General features: G+C 41.8%; 2 protein-coding genes across 2 annotated transcripts; both read right to left on the bottom strand.

The window, feature by feature from the left end:
• Positions 1-3,137: 3,137 nt before the first annotated feature.
• Positions 3,138-12,716, bottom strand: cryz (crystallin, zeta (quinone reductase)). Its single transcript, XM_087850685.1, has 8 exons — positions 12,520-12,716; positions 8,163-8,315; positions 7,789-7,952; positions 7,275-7,326; positions 5,194-5,343; positions 5,009-5,110; positions 4,166-4,261; positions 3,138-3,820 (listed from the first exon to the last, which is right to left on the bottom strand). Exons 1-8 carry the CDS (start codon positions 12,625-12,627, stop codon positions 3,659-3,661), a joined length of 987 nt encoding a protein of 328 aa, XP_087706811.1. The 5' UTR covers positions 12,628-12,716; the 3' UTR covers positions 3,138-3,658.
• A 935-nt stretch (positions 12,717-13,651) lies between these two features.
• On the bottom strand, positions 13,652-15,421 carry LOC102781832 (ferritin, middle subunit-like). Its single transcript, XM_087851459.1, has 4 exons — positions 15,115-15,421; positions 14,475-14,621; positions 14,180-14,305; positions 13,652-14,071 (listed from the first exon to the last, which is right to left on the bottom strand). The coding sequence occupies exons 1-4, from the start codon at positions 15,226-15,228 to the stop codon at positions 13,916-13,918; spliced, it is 543 nt and encodes a 180-aa protein (XP_087707585.1). The 5' UTR covers positions 15,229-15,421; the 3' UTR covers positions 13,652-13,915.
• Positions 15,422-22,101: the final 6,680 nt, after the last annotated feature.

The following is a 22,101-nucleotide window of genomic DNA, read 5'->3' as shown; positions in this document are numbered from 1 at the left end:
GTTTTGTTTATCTTAATTCTAAGTATAAGTATCACTGATGTCTAGAGTTACTGCAACTGAAAAGATGCATTTTTTTTACACATTAATTACTATTTGCTTTCAAAGTGAGGATTTTCTATTTATGTTTAACCATTTTTGTGTGTGTGGCCACTTATGGTCTTTATTTGTAATATATGCACCTTCTTCCTGTCATTCTGCATTTCTGTTGGTTGCCCGAATGAATGTCACAAATTTGACCATGGCAAGCAAAAGTGCTCCATGCACTTTCACCACGCTGGACTCAGCACATTGTAACTGCTACATCTGAATCAAAGCCAGTCTTGAGATTCTGGTTCTCTCTGCTATGTATATGCTACATTACACTGCATTTAAAGATGCTCTAATTTCCATTTTTAAAGGAACTAAAGACCAACTTAAAGCTGGAGGACATTCACTGATGTCAGGAAGTGATGCCAGTAAAAATACAGATTTTTTTTCTTTAAATAACACTAAGCAGCAAACAAATTAGTTACCAGGAGGTAAAAATGGTGCATTTTTCAAAATGAGCAATCGGCTAATTAAATTGAGAAAACATGCTATTTTAAGAAAGAAAATAAGGTGATTTTGAATTTGATGGCAATGACATGTTTTAAAAAAGTTTGGACAGGAAGAGTATGTAAACATCTGGGAGCTGAAGACACCAGCTGCTGGGAGCGGACTGTTGTCCCATTCTTGTTTGATATTGGATTCAAGTCCTGAGTCTGCCATATAATATTTGCCATATTTTACATTCATGACAAATAGAATGTTTTGAACTGGTGAAAGATCCAAACTGTAGGCAGACTAGTTCAGCACCGGATCCTCCTACTACAAAGCTGTGCTATTGGAATAGATGCAGCTGATCTCGTTTATTTACATTAAAAAGATGTCATCTGCATGCATATGTTGGTGTTGGTCATAATTAGGGATGGGTATCATTTAGGTTTTATCCGATACCGGTGCCAAACCGGTACTTTTGAAATGGTGCCGGTGCTTAAACAGTGCTCAAACCGGTGCTTAAAGAATGGAGAACACAAAATTGGTCCAAAAACCTCTCATGTTCAGCTGTTTGTTTTTATTTTTTTTTAAAAAGATAACAATGTTAGCCTTTTCTGCAGCTATAGGGCATATATGGTGTCACTCTTGGCTGGAAGCAGTGCTTAATCAATGGAAAAAACACAAACTTTGTCCTAAAACCTCTCATGTTTAGCTGTTTTCCACTTTTTCTTTGGTCATTTTAGCCTTTTTGGCCAGGGTGAAGGGAGTATCTGCCGTCAAACAAGAAGACAGCTGCATGTAGCTATGATGATGTTTGCTAGTTCACCTTACATGCATTAATGTAATGTTAGCTTACTCAACGTAAATTACACACGAACAACATTAAGCTGCTCACGCAGAGAAGAACGGCTGCTGCTGCATCATCATCCTCATCATTTCTGCTACACTGGCAGGGCTAGGGGCCAGGACTCTCCTCTTCGGGTTTTTGGGGGATGTTGCTAACTCCGGGTCCGATAACAGGCACCACACCCGCAGTAGATGTGCATGGTGTGAGGTCTCGCAGCAAGCTATCAAATACGGTGCATTTCTCGGCTTTAAAAAAAAACGCTATGTATCTCCAGGTGTTTCATCAGATTTGAGGTGTTACCTCCTTTGACAGTATCACAGTATCAGCTTAAAGCGCTTGTTGCAGCTGCTGAGTTTGCATATTTTGCTATGAAGTACAGCCAGTCTTTTGACCGTTTCGCCTTGGGTATTTTTAATCTGTAGCTCTGCTCTAAAAAACGTACGTACCCGGGCCCGCCTACTATCCCCAGAAACGTAAAATGATTGGCTAGAATCTAAAGTGTATCATTCCATACCAGTTGGTGGCGCTAATGCACCTTTCAGTTGTTTGCCAACCGCCAATACAAATGTAAGGAAGAAGAAAGTGTATCACAGCTCAGGAAAAATAAAGCACCGAAATAAAGCACGGAAATGTGCGCTGCTTTTCGGTCTGGTTACTACCGTTCATGTCAGAATACCGGTACCCATCCCTAGTCATAATTATAGGATGTCTGATCCTTAGCAGTCTGCAAAGACTCTATGTGACTTCCAGAGCACTCTGGCATGCACACACATCTTAAGGTCATGAGAGGTCATACCTTCTCTTACTGACTTATACTATAAGAAACCTACTCTATATCTGTTTTAGTATAAGTCCCTTTTGTTTAGATGAACTGCTGGACTTCCAGGCACACACACCTACACTATGCACAGACTGGTACTCTTTGTTTACATGTATACCTATGTAAGATGTCATATGTTAATGAACCTATGTATGTTCATGTAACCTCAATAAAGAGCAGTGTTACGAGGGAGCAGACGAGAGCAACTGGGTTCAAGTGAAGGAACGGCGCTCGTCCAGTTCTCTCCCTCGTGCACGAGTAACACAAAGAACTTTGGCGACTTGTGTCTTGCTTTGCTGTGTAGCAGAATTGTCTTGAACGTTCCAGCAAATAGGTTTATGCTAGACAAACCCATCAACATGCATATACCTTCCAGCACTGATGGTGCCTTTCCAGATGAGCAAGCTGTCGGTTCTGCAGGCATTAGAGATTCAGGCTTTTGAACTGAGGGCTTAAACAAGAAGCGTTTTCCACTTTGTCACAGACTATTTTAAATCTGGAGAAGACAGTGGCTTTTTGGTGCATGGCTTCTTTTTGCACAACAGAGCTTTAATCTGCATTTGTGGAAGGCACGGTGAACTGTGTTCACAGACAATGATTTCAGGAAGTGTTCCTGAGGGTAGGACAGAATCATGCATGCTTTTCATGTAATTTTACCAAGGGGCCCAAACATTACAGATATACAATACTTATTTTTGGCCTTATCCCTTGCACACAGAGATTTCTCCAGATTTTCTGTCTATCTTATGATGATGTTATGAACCGTAGATGACAAAACCTGGCATATTTTGACACAGTGTGCAGTGTGTTCTTAAAACAATGTGGGAAACTGAACAAGTGAAGGACAAAAGAAAAGTAGGAGGCTTAAAAAAAACTATCTACATCAGATGAGCAGTCATGTCCTTAAGAAAAAGGGTGAAAAACACCAGAATAGACATGACACAGGACATGATATATGCATGGGGTCCTTCAGTTTATTCATCTACTGTTTAATGAAGCCTCATCACAAATGCTCTCAGGCGAAGGCTGGCTGTCAAAATGCCCTTCTTAAGGAAGGGTAACAAGGAGAAAAGAGTGAGATGTGCCAAATTACACAAGAACTAAACCTAAAATCAGTGACAACAAATTTTATGGAGAGATCTGCAAAAACACTCTGATCATTCTGGAAAAAAAAACTATTAAATTCAGCTTTAGAAATACAAAAGTATATTAACACGAACTAAAGAAATAACTTCACTACAGTAAGGTTTCATCCAATTGGCAAATCGCACCATCATGGTACAGTAAAAACAAATCCAGCCTAAAGATTTTTTGCATTATTTTCTGTGATCTAGCAAACTGATTTTTGCCATAGAAGCAACAAACAACAACATTAACTGTTCCTGAATTTTTTAATTAAAGTATCACCCATTTAAAAACAGCCTGAACTGTAAAAACTGTAACGGTGACCTGTGACCCATTACATGGTCGTGTCATCACATAGTCAGGACCATCTTCCCAGCTGCCCCGGGAGACTCGATGATATCATGGTGGGCCTGGGCAGCTTTTTCAAGCGGATACTGGGAACCGACGACCGGACGCAACCAACCAGCTTCCATCCCTGCATACAGTAGAGCTCCACACTCCTTCAACTCCTCCTGAGAGCAGGGGGAGAAGAAAGATGTCCAAATCACCAAGTGGGGCACGGAATAAGAATTCTGTACATATTTATCTTGTATCATGTATGGAGTCATAGCCAAAAGTTTTGGCAGTAGCATTACCAATGTGCATGATTTTGCTTACTTGGAAAACTCAATAAAATAAAAAATAATAACAAAAATAGCACAGAACACTAACCTTAACAAACTAAACATTTTCAAATAATAACAATCAAACCTACTCTGGAAAATAGGCTTAACTGAATTAAAAACAAAATTTTAAAATGAAATTAAAAAAAAAAAAATTAGATAATTGACAAATTTTGTGATGTTGTTGTTTTGTACCGGTGTTGCAAAGAAAAGGGCCACTCCCACTATGCTGCTCTCTTTAACCATGGTGTCTCTGGGATTGATCTCTATAGATCCTCTGGAGCCAACAACCTAAAGAAAAAGAGCAAAGTAGAGGTATGATTAATGAGTATTTGTAAACTACTGTATATAACTGTATATCAGAACATTTCTGGTAGATATGAATCCCAGCACAATGATGTACTGTTCCAAACCTGACAACATAACATTAGAAATACTACTACGCATTTTCATCAGTGCTCTCCTGCTACACCCTGTTGTTATGTCCTACAGTTAACTAGTTCGCTATGCTTTTATGCCGCAACAAGTCTGTCAGAATACACAGAACAACTGGGTGTTTTTAAAATTTTCTAACAAAGCTGAGCTAAAGAAGACCTAAATACATTTTATAAAGAGCTGCATTGTTTGAGTTTGGAGCTAGCTGGGAATGACTGTTCCTCCTGTTACTGCTGCACACCATGTCATTCATACTTTTTATTCATACTACCTGTTCTTCAATAACAGTGAACACTGAAGCTTTGTCCGTTATTTGCTTCTCACCTCTTGCTTTGTAGTTGATTGTTGCAAGAGGACATTTCAGCCTGGGGAACCCTCTGATGTATTTATCACACCCTGATATGTCAACAACAGCTGACTACTTCCTGTGTGGAGTGACGTGAGTGTTTCCTTATAGCTGTCCGGTTTTTAATATTGTACTATAATTATTATTAGTCCACCACAGCTGGATTGTTAACAACACATTTCTGAAGAGTAGTAAACTGATAAACCAGTTAAAGATCCCTCGGCTATACTATAAAAAAAGAAAAACTGTAGTCCTACCATCACTCGCCCTCCATAGGCCAGCATCTGGAGGTCCTTACTGAGGTTGACATTTGACAGCATCTCCACTATCACATCTACACCTCGGCCCTTTGTGGCTTCCTGGAATACATAAACACACAGAGCATTTTTCAGAAGGTCAGAACGAGTTTTTCCTGCCACTTGACTTCTATGTGAGTGAATACCATGATTTTGTCTGTGTATCCTTCTTGTCTGTGATTAAAGGCCAGGTGAGCTCCATTGTTAAGGACCAACTTCATCCCCTCTGGAGTCCCTGCTGTCCCAAAAACCTGAAGACCCAGAGCACGGGACAACTGACAGGCTGCAGTGCCCACCTATTGGATGAAGAAAGTATTTGATTGTAGCTAAATTTCATTTTAGCACACATTTCTAGTCACTTTTATTTAAAGCTGATGAGCCACGGTAGTACAAGTAATGCAAGAATATACAGTGGCTTGCAAAAGTATTCGGCCCCCTTGAACTTTTCCACATTTTGTCACATTACAGCCACAAACATGAATCCATTTTATTGGAATTCCACGTGAAAGACCAACACAAAGTGGTGTACACGTGAGAAGTGGAACGAAAATCATACATGATTCCAAACATTTTTTACAAATAAATAACTGCAAAGTGGGGTGTGCATAATTATTCAGCCCCCTGAGTCAATACTTTGTAGAACCACCTTTTGCTGCAATTACAGCTGCCAGTCTTTTAGGGTCTGTCTCTACCAGCTTTGCACATCTACAGACTGAAATCTTTGCTCATTCTTCTTTGCAAAACAGCTCCAGCTCAGTCAGATTAGATGGACAGCGTTTGTGAACAGCAGTTTTCAGATCTTGCCACAGATTCTCGATTGGATTTAGATCTGGACTTTGACTGGGCCATTCTAACACATGGATATGTTTTGTTTGAAACCATTCCATTGTTGCCCTGGCTTTATGTTTAGGGTTGTTGTCCTGCTGGAAGGTGAACCTCCGACCCAGTCTCAAGTCTTTTGCAGACTCCAAGAGGTTTTCTTCCAAGATTGCCCTGTATTTGGCTCCATCCATCTTCCCATCAACTCTGACCAGCTTCCCTGTCCCTGCTGAGGAGAAGCACCCCCAGAGCATGATGCTGCCAACACCATATCTGACAGTGGGGATGGTGTGTTCAGAGTGATGTGCAGTGTTAGTTTTCCGCCACACATAGCATTTTGCATTTTGGCCAAAAGGTTCCATTTTGGTCTCATCTGACCAGAGCACCTTCTTCCACATGTTTGCTGTGTCCCCCACATGTTTGCTGTGTCCCCCACATGGCTTGTGGCAAACTGCAAACGGGACTTCTTATGGTTTTCTGTTAACAATGGCTTTCTTCTTGCCACTCTTCCATAAAGGCCAACTTTGTGCAGTGCACGACTAACAGTTGTCCTATGGACAGATTGCCCCACCTGAGCTGTAGATCAGCTCGTCCAGAGTCACCATGGGCCTCTTGGCTGCATTTCTGATCAGCTCTCCTTGTTCGGCCTGTGAGTTTAGGTGGACGGCCTTGTCTTGGTAGGAGTACAGTTGTGCCATACTCCTTCCATTTCTGAATGATGGCTTGAACAGTGCGCCGTGGGAAGTTCAAAGCTTGTAAAATCTTTTTGTAGCCTAAGCCTGCTTTAAATTTCTCAATAACTTTATCCCTGACCTGTCTGGTGTCTAAATCCAATCGAGAATCTGTGGCAAGATCTGAAAACTGCTGTTCACAAACGCTGTCTGTCTAATCTGACTGAGCTGGAGCTGTTTTGCAAAGAAGAATGAGCAAAGATTTCAGTCTCTAGATGTGCAAAGCTGGTAGAGACAGACCCTAAAAGACTGGCAGCTGGAATTGCAGCAAAAGGTGGTCCTACAAAGTATTGACTCAGGGGGCTGAATAATTATGCACACCCCACTTTGCAGTTATTTATTTGTAAAAAAAAAAAAAAAAATAATAAGTCGGGGTTCCACTGTATTCTCCATCATACTCTCCCTTAACCCACTCACACACATAACACTTAAACTTTTGAAGGGAAAGAAAGGCAAAACAAATTTTAGCGTGACCTACAGATCAGGAAAGCACTGCAAGTGTTCAAAATCTTTTTTCGGGTTTTAAAAACAGATTAATACAACAGCTGCTCCTAAAATATGTTTAGATGTATCGGATTGGTGTCACTATACTTTTATATTTTAGGGATCTATGTCAGCCTAATGATGATTTGTTAGAAATTGGAGCTATATCTCCTAGAGCTGAAGAACAGTCTCACCCCTCCACTGGCTCCATGGATAAGAACCGTCTCTCCCGCCTTGGCGTGCGCTCTGCACAACACAAAAACCCACAGAGTAGGTGAAAGTTAACAGTATGGTGCTGCATTACTAATTAACCACCCCCTCTATTAAAAACATTGATCTTCCCTTTGTAACATGATGTATGTTCAGAGTTGGGATATGCATATATCTGGACTTGTCAGTGTGGAAGGAAGAAGATCAAGGTTTTGACCACCAGAGGGCAGTATAAGCACCACGCAGCTGTGTAGACTTGGTCATATGCAGGAAGAGATACATGTATTTCTTGTTGTTATAATATATTTTAGCTGACATTACTTTTTCAGCCCTTTCTGTTGTTATATAAACCCACTAAAAGATTTTTACTGGACCTTGTAATTTGAATTAGAAATATTAAATTGAATATTATATTGAATTTCATTGCTTTGCTCTTTAAGATCTGCAGCTGGTGGAATCCTGCTACAGCTCGCCCTGATTAGAACAGGTGTGTCTTACTTGTGGATCAGAGCTCTGTAGGCGGTGAAGTACGGGATCCCGATGGCTGCTCCCTGCGTGAAGTCTAAAGCATCAGGCAGCTTGTAAACAGAGTCGCCAGCTGCTACAGTGTACTCTGCATAGCCTCCAGTCTCTGTAGCTGTGGTGAACACACGATCCCCTGCCTGGAAAACAAACACACCTCCTGTATCTCCTTATTTAAGAGTTCCTTCTCACATTGTCTCTGTGTATTTTCTACAGGATGAACTTGAACTTGGATTTACACAAGTTTTAAGTGATGCTAAGCAGAAGATGGAGGACTGATCCCGATATGATCATATAACTGCACTGACATGTAGCTGCTATTACATCCATACAGTCGTCTGTACTCTAACCTTCACTGCAGTCACTCCTTCTCCAACTGATTCCACCACTCCTGCTACATCAGAGCCAGGTGTGTAAGGCAGGGTGGGTTTCCTTGCATACGTCCCAGCTCGGATGTAAGTTTCCACAGGGTTCACTCCACAGGCATGGACACGGATCAACACCTATATGAGAGAGAGAGACTTCAGATGGACTATGCCATGTGGGCTCAGAGATTAGGAGATTTTAAACATCCATCCATCCATCCATTCGCTTCCGCTTATCCTTTTCAGGGTCGCGGGGGGCGCTGGAGCCTATCCCAGCTGTCATAGGGCGAGAGGCGGGGTACACCCTGGACAGGTCGCCAGTCTGTCGCAGGGCCAACACACAGGGACAGACAACCATTCGCACTCACATTCATTCGCACATTCACACCTAGTGACAATTTGGATTATCCAATTAACCTATCCCCACAAGCTGCATGTCTTTGGACGGTGGGAGGAAGCCGGAGTACCCGGAGGGAACCCACGCAAACACAGGGAGAACATGCAAACTCCAGATTTTAAACACTATTACTCAAATATTTCATTTAAATGACTTAAACTTGAATAATAATCACAGGTTACAAACACTGGCTGTTTCGGGGTGGCTGTAGCTCAAGCGGTAGAGCAGGTCATCTACTGATCGGAAGGTCGATGGTTCGATTCCTGGTTTCCCTAGTCTGCGTGCCAAATATCCTTGGGCAAGATACTAACCCCAAATTGCATCCATATGAGTGTGTGTGACTGTTAGTTAGAAAGCATTCACACAAAACAAATGTGCATGGGTGAATGCACAAGTTGTGTAAAGCACTTTAAGTGCTCAGAAAAGCGCCATATAAGAACCAGTCCATTTTCCATGTAAACAACAAAAGTTTGTCCACCTCAGGCCATTAATTCTAATCTCAGCTACTTCAATCTTTAAAATTTCTAAATGTTTCAATTTGACCGTCATTTCAAGCTTAAGAAACAGCTGCTTGACTACAAAACTTCAACTACTGGATACATTTCTCAGATTTTACCCTTGATTTATTTGCTATTGACTATAACAAAATCAGATTTCTGACTTTAAAACATGTTCACAGCTTTTTTATTTCAAGTAAAAAAATGTAATTGCAATGACACTTGATACATGTTCTGACGCAAGTGGGGGCTTACCCTTATGCCACTTTGATAGTACTGTACAGACATTTAACACTCATTCAGTGCCAATTTATTCCTGTGTGATTCAGTACATTTATTTGAGAACTGGATAACCAGTGCAGAAGTCCATCCAGGATCTGTGATCAGAACAAGTGTTACTTGTACTACTGTTTGCTAATAATTAAATTAGATTTGACTTCTACATTCACATGTAGAATTCGATATTAACATCATTCATAAAAAGGCAAGTATATTTGTTTTGTCATGTTTATGGGCTTTATTAACTGAAAGGAAGCAGGAGATGAATTTGCACTTGTTTTGTAGCAGTGCTGTCAGGTCATTGTTAATGGTCATACCTTTCTGTTCTATTATGCTTGCAGCTAGTGCTCTGCGACACTGCAGAATCTGATATTAATCTGATACCAAGTATCAGTGCCAGTTTACAAAGACCTGCAATGTAAATGTAATGGTGTCTAAAACACTTGGGTGAACCTCTGTTATTTAAATGTGCTGTAGGGTATAAATAAAATACACGTGACAGTCAACACAAAAAGGTTCAAACATTTTCACGTCTTTCACGTTAGGAGGCATATTTTTCATTAATATTTAACACAATTCAGTGGGCTACATACTACAATGTATCGATCAGATACCAATACCAGCGTTGGTATCAATACTATCGATATTTGGCTCGATCCACTATTTCCAGTTGTAGCACGGATATTGTTCACATGTGGTTACTTGGCTATGATTAAAGAGACAGCTTTACATCTCAATGTTAGTGTAGTATTCTTAATATCTGACTTCCACAAATATTCAGTTCAATTCAATTTTATTTGTGCAGCGCCAAATCACAACAACAGTCGTCTCAAGGCGCTTTATATTGTAAGGTAGACCCTACATACATACAGAGAAAAACCCAACAATCATATGACCCCCTATGAGCAAGGTGACAGTGGGAAGGAAAAACTCCCTTTTAACAGGAAGAAACCTCCAACAGAACCAGGCTTAGGGAGGGGCGGGGCCATCTGCTGTGATTGGTTGGGGTGAGAGAAGGAAGACAGGATAAAGACATGCTGTGGAACAGCCAGAGATTAATAACAAGTAGGGGTGGGGGAAAAAATCGATACTGTGTAGTATGGTGATATTTTGTTTGCTAATAATGTATCAATACAGGGACAGCAAAAATCGATATTTTGTTACAAAAAAAGTTTTTGTGCTCTGACTTCAGAGCATGTTGATCCTTTTTCTGAGCAAGAATCCTGACATTCCTTCACTGTCCAAATGTGTTTAACTTTTTTTTTGGCAGCAATAAACATGACAGTTTACTTATTTTAATTTAAGACATGTTTTATTTTAATTAAGTTTAAAACTTTTTTATTTAATGTAAAATTATATTTTGTTTTAATTTACTTTCAAATTCTTCAGTTGCTGAAGGGGCTGCATAGTTTTCATAAACTGCATAGTTCAGAATAGCTATAATTGTACCAGATGGTTGCGTTCAGTTAAGTTGGACTTGACTGTAATACAAACCGTTCAGTTTGTCAACAATAAAACTGAAATGAGAGAAAGACTGAGTGTGAGACTTTGTTATTAGATAAAAAGAATAATGATAAAGTTTACCTTTATGTACAGAATCTGAATATTTTTTAAAAATTGCAATAATATCGTATCGTGCATTAAGTATTGTGATAATATTGTATCGTGGGATGTATGGTGATTCCCACCTCTAATAACAAGTGACAACACATAGTGAGTGAGAAAGGTGACTGAAGAAGAAATACTCCCAGCAGCCTGCACCTATTGCAACATAACTAAGGGAGGATTCAGGGTCATCTGGTCCAGCTCTAACTATATGCTTTAGCAAAAAGGAAAATTTGAAGCCTAATCTTAAAAGTAGAGATAGTGTCTGTCTCCTGGGCGATCGTGGTTCAAGAGTTGGGAGTTCGCCTTGTAATCGGAAGGTTGCCGGTTTGAGCCCCGGCTTGGACAGTCTCTGTCGTTGTGTCCTTGGGCAAGACACTTCACCCGTTGCCTACTGGTGGTGGTCAGAGGGCCCGGTGGCGCCAGTGTCCGCCAGCCTCGCCTCTGTCAGTGCGCCCCAGGGTGGCTGTGGCTACAATGTAGCTGCCATCACCAGTGTGTGTGAATGGGTGGATGACTGGATATGTAAAGCGCTTTGGGGTCCTTAGGGACTAGTAAAGCGCTATACAAATACAGGCCATTTACCATTTCCTGAATCCAAACTGGAAGCTGGAAGTCATTAAGATAAGATGGGGCCTGATTATTTAAGACCTTGTATGTGAGGAGCAGGATTGTTAAATTCAATTCTGGATTTAACAGGGAGCCAATGAAAGGAAGCCAACACAGGAGAAATCTGCTCTCTCTTTCTAGTCCCTGTCAGGACTCTTGCTGCAGCATTTTGAATTAAATGAAGGCTTTTCAGGGAGTTTTAGGACTTCCTGATAAAAATGAATGACTACTTTTAGAGATGTTGCGCAAATGGAAGAACGCAGTCTTACATATTTGTTTAATATGTGCGTTGAAGGACATATCCTGGTCAAAAATAACTCCAAGGTTTCTCACAGTGTTACTGGAGGCCAAGGTAAAGCCATCCAGAGTAAGAATGTGGTTAGATACCATATTTCTAAGATTTTCAGGGCCGAGTACAATAACCTCAGTTTTATCTGAATTAAGAAGCAGAAAGTTAGCGGCCATCCAGGTCTTTATGTCTTTAAGACATTCCTGCAGTTTAACTAATTGGTGTGTGTTATCTGGCTTAATGAACAGATTTGTGAAGCCAGATAAAACACAAGTTGGGTGTCATCTGCTTAGCAGTAGCAGGGCTTTCTTATAAAGCAGCAAACTATTTCACCAGGCTAAATGATGATCTTCTAAATGTGTGATACACCACTTCCTCTCCAGCTTACGACTTATTTGCTTTAGGCTACGTGTTTGAGAATTATACCAGGGAGTCAAGTACTTCTGATTTGAGGCCTACAGGATTTAAATGTTATCAGGAAATGATCAGACAATAAGTATTGCAGAAGGTCAAGCACCAAAATCAAACACACCGTAATGCAGGTTTATGATTTCATGAAACTCTATACGCAGATCATAAGCATTAGCAGTGAGTGTGTTTTTACTGTGACGTGCAGCTGCTGCTGTGTGCCCTTTGCACGGAGTAGTCCAGCTGCGTGGGTCTCACCTGTGTGCGCCCGGGCTGAGGGACAGTCACGTCAGAGCGCAGTCTGAGGACTGACGGCGCTCCGAACTCACTCACTCTAATGGCTCTCATCAACCTGCTGCCTGACATGCCCGCACATGCGCTCAGATAAATCAACCTTGAAAGTCGGACGTCGTACTCTTCTGGACTTCCACACTGCGTCAAATTGCGCTGCTTCTTCTACGTTTTGAGGCGTTTGTTGAAGGTTTTCTGTGTTGTCGCCCTCTGCTGTGCGGCTGGGGAAGTGCTCCGTCGACTACATCTGCAGTCCAGGCCAACACTGAGCGCACACGGCGTTTACTTTGTAATTCTCAGCACAGCTGCACAAGTATTATGTGTTACATTTAGCAGTACTTTATTTTTTAAATACCACACAATATTTACACATCACACTGGAATTATTATGCAAAGTCTGTCTGATTCTCGACACTGATCACAGTTGTTAGCTGGATCCTTTTCCACTAATTTCAGTGCACGTCAGCACAGTAAGTCCAGTTCTTAATGTGGCATTAATCTGTGTTGTGTGTCAGGAAAATTTACTCTGCTCATTTTCAAATCTGACATTTTCGGATTTGAAACTGTAAAAGTGGAGCACTGTCAGAGGAACATAATGGGCGGTTGCCCAGGGCCGCATCGTGGTGGGGGCGGCATCTCCCAAAAAAATAGTTGCCCCGACATCAGCCAGCGCATTTTGGAGATGACATAGGCACCGATCGGTTTTCTGTCGCCCATTTGCTGGGAGTAAGGGCGTCCTCCGTTTGCGAGGTGCGGAGGAGAGGGCGGGGGATTCTCTGGCTGGCGCAGCATCTAATAACCAACTCGCAAAATAAAACAAAATATAAACAAACCAACAAACACGAAAACACCAGACAGCACGATACAGACTTATAATTGGCACCGATGTTTTTTCGAAATTCTATACGCGAAAAGTGAGCGCGAGAGCCCTCGGTGCGCCTGCTCGCTGCTGAAGTCAAAGTAAACTTTATTGTCATCTCCGCTACATACAGTACAGTATATAGAGAGACGAGACGACGAGGCTCCAGTTACGGCAGTACCGACTGCTTGAACTAATCAGTAAAATGAGTTACAGATGCAGACAGACCAAAGATCCAGCTTAAAATGTTTATTCAGATCAGCAGATCAGAAACATTTCCAAAAGTCAGACAGCTTACAAGCAGAGCCATAACCTCATAACACCCATCCCTCCATGTGACATTTCACACAAAAACACCACAACATACAAGAACTGATGCCACCTTTAAGTCAGGAAATCAGGAAAGAAATCGTTCTCGGTGAAACAGGTGGAGCAGAAGTGAGTTTACTTCAAAGCCTGTGTTGTTATAATTTTGACTCCAGGGTCACTTCTAGGTCTCAGTATTTAGCTCTGGTCACCCAGAGTTTGCTTGTCAAACAGGTACTCTGCCATCTTGTTTGTGTGGGCATCCATGCGGGCGAGGTTAGTGATGTGGTCACCCAGCTTCTTGATGGACTTCACCTGCTCATCCAGGTAGTGGCTCTCCAGGAAGTCACACAGCTGGGAAAACACACAAATTATAGTTAACATTTGATGATTTGTCAAACATACACTGCATGAACTAGTTCAGTCTTTAACCCCAAACTCTTCCCTCCTACTCCCACTTACATGAGGGTCATTATGCTGAGAAGCCAGCTTGTGCAGGTCCAGCAGAGCCTGGTTGACTTTCTTCTCCAGCTGCAGAGCACACTGCATGGCCTCCAGCCCGCTGCCCCACTCGTCACGCTCTGGTTTCTGCCCAACAAACAATTCTGTTATAGACTGAAAACTCTTAAGCTTTGTGTACACACTAATGCAACAACAAGAAGAGAAGAAGTGTCATAACACTGCTCATTAATCCCAGTTTCTGTGTTAGAGACTCAGTCAGGTATGTCACAGCAGGACTAGTTCAGTTTGTACACACCTTGATGTCCTGGAGTAAGATGCAACCTCCTCTCTTGTTCTGGAAGGACAGCAGCTTGTCAGCGTGCTCCCTCTCCTCATGGCTGTTCTCCTTGAAGTAGTGAGAGAAGCCTGGAAGGTCCACATCATCACGGTCAAAGTAGAAGGCCTGAGAAATCAGACACAGGTTATTAGTACACAGCACCAATTATTCTGCAAATAAAGCATCATGGCAAACAGTTATGGAGACAGACATGATTCATCACCAATAGTTTAGCCGGTGTAGACTGAGATAACTGCTCAAATACAGACTAAGACCCCAGTAAGAATGTCACGTACACTAAATCTTGCTGTTAGTTATTGGTGGACGAACAATTCACATTGTGACCTTTAAACTTTCACTCTAGATCCCAACTGAGTCAATATCTAATACTGTTTAAAAATGAGCTGCCAATTCTTAAAAAGCTGCATTAACACAATACATCTTAGTGTGCCACAATTACATCCCTGTTCCAGCTGTGCCATTTAACCTTAATGTTCGTTATAAAAGGATTTCAAATTTAAACAGCACACAGTGCCGTCATTTAAAATTAGTAAACATTCCTCTGCATTAGATTCCTCAGAAAAGAGTCTTTAATGATGGATTATTTCTGTGTTCTCACCATAGAAGTGTAGGTGTAAGACGCAAACAGCTCCATGTTCACCATCTGATTGATTTCGGCCTCGCAGTCGCGGTGGTAGTTCTGACGCACTTGGGACTCCATTTCAGCTGGCATTTCTTGTGGTTTTGATTAACAAAAAAAATGGTACAAAAATAAAGAGTTACGTCGAATTTATCTGTAGTTGAAATGTAAAGCAGGAGTAAACAAGAAGTTCCGTTCAAACACTGTTGAAGCAAGAACTCCTCAAAGATTTCTCCCCTGGTTTGAAAAAGCACGCTCGCTGGTCCCTGTATTTATACTCCACGGCGGAGCTCGCGACAGATATGACGTCTGTTTCCACCAATCACTGAGCACAGGTGAAACAACAGCGACACAGAGGATGAAGTTGCATTTTTTCAACTCCTGATTCGTAGAAAATGTAACCTGCTGGGAGACAGTCACGTGCAATGAAAAAACATTTTAATATTTCAACAGGAAACAAGCAAATATTAAATATAACAGCTGCTGGCTATGCTTCTAATTTTTGGTTGATATTGTGGTATTTTATTACACTGGATGTCCAAATTGAGTGAGACGACTTTAGGTTTGAATAGGAGTTACAAGTTCAATTTGAGCCCATTTGATTTATAAAGCACCAATTCACAATAATAGCTGTTAGATATAATAGATAAAAGACCTTAAAATAATAGAGACAAACTCCAACAATCAAATAATCCCCTATGTATTCTTTATCACTCCTAAACTCACAGCTCGGCAAACAGGCTCACAGAGCCAGGGCCTATGTTGGAGAAGTTGTGGTACCCCCATGGCAAACCATTTTCATGTCTTCTGGGCCTGCCCAAGGATCCAGCCATATTGGGGGGAGGTGGCCATTGAGATAAACAAAATAATCGGGATAAAATTAGACTATTCATTTGATACGTTGTATCTTGGCAATTTACCTAAGGCACTTCCACATACAGATAACTCCAACTCGGGCCCAGTGGCATGGGATAGTGGAAGAAATTTTTGGAATGGAAAGACTTACCTTTGTCCTTAGACTTGAGCTTGAGAAATTCAAGAAGCTCTGGGAAAAATGGATTGTGTACTCCCTTTGTACTGAACAATTGAATATTACCATGATGTAAGTAGATACTAATGTTGGGAATGTGTATGTCTTCCATGCTGACCTAAAGTTTTGTATTCTCATACTATAAATTAAAAAAATAAAAAGTTATAAAAAAAAAATCCCCTATGAACAAGCACTTGGGGATGGTGTGACGGAAAAACTACCTTTTAAGAAACCTTCAGCAGAATGTGGCTCAAGGATGGGCAAATGGTTTAAGATGAAAGAAAAGACACAATAAGAAAGAAAATCAAGAGCATAAGAGGACAGGACAAAACACATGATGGGAGGAAGAGAACCAACGTTACTGACATGCAGTAGTGATAAATTAACACAATGAGAGTAAAAGACAGAAGTGGAGCAGAAGTGCATGATGGGAAGTTCATCAGCAGTTGTGGCCTATAAGAGCATTACTAAAGGATGGGTCAGGGTCAGCTGATCCAGCTGTAGCTATACGATTGATCAAAAAGCAAAGTTATGAATTTAGTTTTTAAAAGAACAGAGCATGTCTGGTTACACAGGAGAGGGACAGGAAAGCTGAAGGCTCAGCCTCCCATTTTTTTTAGAAGCTCAAAGAATCACCAGAGTCAACAACTTTCTCTGATGCCACACAGCTCATAACTTTTATTCACTCCATGTCCTGATACTTCTATATCATCTACTATAAACAATGACTATTATTGCAATCTAGACTACAGCTCAAAAGTTTTACTAAATCAATCAGAAGTATAAAGAAATATAAAAGATTAATGGTAACATTTATCACAAATCACGAATCATATTTAGTGAAATATCTACATAGGTGTACTGTTATGAAAACAACAGAATGATCATGAGACACTGTGCTACAGTTTCACAGGTTTATTTGCAGATAGTTATGAATACAGGATAAACACTGTGGGCTCCAGGAGACGGGGCAGAGGTACTGCAGGCTGTCTGAAAGCACACTTGGACACTGTCACAGAAGATGGCAGGGATCCAAACAAGCTGAAAGGTCTGCACAGAAACAGAGTGTGAGCAAAGACAAGAACTGATGGAAACTGTGACATGACTGTGGCCTGATATGTTACCGTGGTGGTGCAATGATATGGTTGTTGAGAAGCCAGCATGGACACCTCATGAGGAGCAGGGGAGCAATCAGCTGATTGTTGACAAGTGACTGAACGACAGGAAGGAGGAGGGGCATCCCCTGAAACAGACAAGCACAACAGAACGAGCAAACACAGAAAGAGTGGAGAGAGAAAAAAGGAGCTCAAGAAAAGAGGGCTCAGGGAACATGACAGCTACAAAGGACCATTTTCAGCAATAATAACTGTTATGTTTCAGTGCTAAATTGTTTTACCAGATGTCAGTTTATCCAGTTAACTCCCAGCTTTTCAGGTAAGACAACTTTTCCAAAGACATCAGCACAAACCAAAATCACTGTGCAGATTAACAACAGTAAATTTGCGAGGTTTGTAATGGATCATCCCATTTTTGCTTTATAATCGCCTTAAATCAAATTTGCACCTGGTTTATAACCATGTGATCTGTCCATACAGGAGTGATTGAGACTAAAAATGGGCCCATGTATAACTGTGAAGACATTTCCTAACACATCATGAGTGATTAAACATGTTTGATTCATTAAAAACACATCTGTGAAAACATTACTGGCAAACTTCATGTAATATTACGTTAAAGCAAATGTAAATTTATTATTAAATCAAGAATGTTTCAATCTGACCACAAACTTTTGAGCAGTAGTGTGTATTGTGTACATGTGTCTGTATCTGATCAGGATTATTTTTAGTTGTGTCTGTCATCAAAAATTGAGTTGAAGTGTTTTAAGTACATTCACAAACTCTGCCTAACAAGTCCACTTTATTGCGTGCTCATTTTCTCCTATTACTGGCTCATAGGTGTCTAACTTTATGCATGCTTCCTAATCTGTCACGCTCATCAGTGGCTCATGGTTGCTTAAGGCCTATGTCTGTACTTGACCACAGAGGCAGAGCATCATTCAGTCCTGCCAGCTGCCTATCTAGGGAGCATTTCAAGGGTGACAGACTCCACTTTCTCTGCAGCAAGACAGCTCATAACGTTTTAACAGTGTCTCCCTGTCCTCATACTTCTACATCATCTTCTATAATAGATAACTATCATTGCAATCTACACTAAAGCTCAGAAGTTTGAAGTCAATTAGAAACATCTTATTTTGAAAAAAATACTCAAATTCTTTTTCATTTTTTATAAATTAGTCAAAAATATGAAGAAATGTCAATGTTTAAAACTCACATTGATCACAAATTGTGATTGATGTTGGATAAAATATCTACAGGTGTACAGATGCCCATTTATAGTCATTATAGCTACTGTGTACATTATATTACCCAGCCTCAGTTTATCATAATGAATCTCAACTTATTAGTGACCAAAACCTTTTTTCAAAGACATCAGCACAAAACAAAACCATTGTGCAGATTAACAACAGTATATTTGCGAGGTTTGTGATGGATCATCCCATTTTTGCTTTATAATCGCCTTAAATCAAATTTGCACCTGGTTTATAACCATGTGATCTGTCCATACAGGAGTGATTGATACTAAAAATGGGCCCATGTATAACTGTGAAGACATTTCCTAACATATCATGAGTGATTAAACATGTTTGATTCATTAAAAACACATCTGTGAAAACATTACTGGCAAACTTCATGTAATATTACGTTAAAGCAAATGTAAATTTATCATTAAATCAAGAATGTTTCAATCTGACCACAAACTTTTGAGCAGTAGTGTGTATTGTGTACATGTGTCTGTATCTGATCAGGATTTTTTTAGTTGTGTCTATCATCAAAAATTGAGTTGAAGTGTTTTAAGTCTGATGGCAAACTCTGCCTAACAAGTCCACTTTATTGCGTGCTCATTTTCTCCTATTACTGGCTCATAGGTGTCTAACTTTATGCATGCTTCCTAATCTGTCACGCTCATCAGTGGCTCATGGTTGCTTAAGGCCTATGTCTGTACTTGACCACAGAGGCAGAGCATCATTCAATCCTGCCAGCTGCCTATCTAGGGAGCATTTCAAGGATGACAGACTCCACTTTCTCTGCAGCAAGACAGCTCATAACGTTTTAACAGTGTCTCCCTGTCCTCATACTTCTACATCATCTTCTATAATAGATAACTATCATTGCAATCTACACTACAGCTCAGAAGTTTGAAGTCCATTAGAAACATCTTATTTTGAAAAAATACTCAAATTCTTTTTCATTTTTTGTAAATTAGTCAGAAATATAAAGAAATTTCAATGTTTAAAACTCACATTGATCACAAATTGTGATTGATGTTTGATAAAATATCTACAGGTGTACAGATGCCAATTTATAGTCATTATAGCTACTGTGTACATTATATTAAGGCTAAAGCTGACACCATACCGGCTGCCTTTACCCAGTATTTTCCTCGCCAATGTCCGTTCTCTGGCAAACAAAATGGATGAGATACGGCTCTCCATCACTAACAACAGACGGATTATGGACTCAAATGTCATGTTTTTCACCGAAACATGGTTGAACAACAGCTGCCCGGACAATGCTGTCGAGTTAGCAGGACGCCACACACACCGAGCCGACAGGCTAGCAGATGATTCCGGCAAGACCAGAGGTGGAGGTTTGTCCATTTATATTAACAATGCTTGGTGCATGAACTCCACTACTACTGAGAGTCACTGCTCACCTAATGCGGAGTTTTTAATGGTCAAATGCAGACCTTATTATCTCCCCAGAGAACTCACTTCGATCATACTCACTGCAGTGTATATCCCCCCTGACGCTAATGCTAGGTTGGCCATGAAAGAACTTTCTGCAGCCATTAACAAACACCAGAATAAACACCCCGAGGCTGCTTTTATTGTTGCTGCCGACTTCAACCACACCAACATAAAGACAGTCCTCCCCAGATTCCACCAACATGTCTCCTGCCACACCAGAGGAGACAAGACTTGGCTGGAGCCTACAAAGCCACACCCCTCCCCCACATTGGGCAATCGGACCATCTCTCCCTGTTCCTCTCACCTAGGTATTCACCACTCCAACATGTGAAACCCGCTGTGAGGACAATTAAAGTGTGGCCAGAGGGGACAGACGCAGTGCTCCAGGACAGATTTAAAAACACAGACTGGAATATGTTCACCCACACAGACCTGGAACAGTACACCTCATCTGTACTGGATTACATCTCCGAAACCACAGACAGTGTCACCACCCAGAAACGGATCACCATGTACCCCAACCAGAAGCCTTGGATGAACCGGGATGGTCGTCTCCTCCTGAAGGCCCACAACACTGCCTTTAGGACAGCAGATGCACACGCCTACAGTACAGCCAGGGCTAATCTAAAGAAGGGCATCAAAAAAGCCAAACACCATTACAAAAAGAAGGTAGAAGAACACTTCTCCAACTCCAACCCCCGACGCATGTGGCAAGGACTCCAGACCATTACAGACTACAGGACCACCAAACCCTCCCCCGCATCCTCTGATGTCTCCTTCCTCAACGAGCTCAACAACTCTTATGCTAGTTTTGAGCGAGGGAAACCCACAACCACAACCAAAACAGACGTGACGCCAGACCACCAACCTCTGACTCTCTCACCCACCGATGTAGGAGCGGTGCTGAGCAGGATCAATGTCCACAAGGCTGCAGGTCCTGATGGCATCCCCGGGCGTGTTCTAGAGCGTGTTCTGGGGAGCTTGCAGGAGTGCTCACAGACATATTCAATCTGTCCTTGGCCCACGCTGTGGTACCGGCCTGCTTCAAATCCACCTCCATCGTCCCGATACCCAAAAACTCCAACCCATCTAGCCTCAATGACTACCGCCCAGTAGCACTCGCCCCCATCATCACTAAGTGCTTAGAGCACCTGGTCCTAGCACACTTCAAATCCTGTCTCCCCCCCACCCTGGACCCCCACCAATTCACATACCGCCAGAACAGGAGCACAGAGGATGCAGTCTCCATCGCACTGCACTCTGTCCTCTCACACCTGGACAACAACAACACCTACGCCAGAATGCTGTTTATAGACTTCAGTTCAGCATTCAATACAATCCACCCCTCACAACTCATCAGGAAACTGACAGACCTGGGCATCAGTTCCCTCATCTGCAAATGGTTACTGGACTTCCTGACCAACCGGCCCCAACATGTCCGGCTGGATAACCGCTGCTCATCTACAATCACAAGGAACACCGGTGTACCACAAGGCTGTGTGATGAGCCCTTTCCTCTACTCCCTCTTCACCCATAACTGCAGACCTGCTGATGGTTCTAACACCATCATTAAGTTTGCAGATGACACCACGGTGATTGGCCTCATCAGTGACAACGATGAGACCGCCTACAGGGAGTAGGTGGATCGTCTGGCTGCTGCTTAACACTGAGAAGACCAAGGAGCTCATCGTGGACTACAGGAGGAATGCTGACCCACATCCACCCATCCACATTAAGGGGACGGCTGTGGAGCGTGTGAGCAGCTTCAAGTTCCTGGGAGTCCACATCTCCGAGGATCTCATCTGGACGACCAACTGCTCCAAGCTGGTCAAGAAGGCTCACCAGCGCCTCTTCTTCTTGAGGACTCTGAGGAAGAACCACCTGTCCTCAGACATCCTGGTGAACTTCTATCGCTGCACCATCGAGAGCATCCTGACCAACTGTATAACAGTCTGGTACGGGAACTGCTCTGCCTCGGACCGGAAGGCGTTGCAGAGGGTCGTGAAAACTGCCCAGCGCATCGCCGGAGCACCACTTCCTGCCATAAACGACATCTGCAGGAAGCGGTGTCTGAAAAGGGCTGGGAAAATCATCAAAGACCCCAGTCACCCATCACATGGACTCTTCA

This window comes from Neolamprologus brichardi, chromosome 14 (assembly GCF_056152115.1).
Source record: "Neolamprologus brichardi isolate AB-2024 chromosome 14, ASM5615211v1, whole genome shotgun sequence".
In the NCBI taxonomy this organism is placed as follows: Eukaryota; Metazoa; Chordata; class Actinopteri; order Cichliformes; family Cichlidae; genus Neolamprologus; species Neolamprologus brichardi.
The sequence above is the reverse complement of the archived record's forward strand: the minus strand, read 5'-3'. Positions and strand labels throughout refer to the sequence as shown.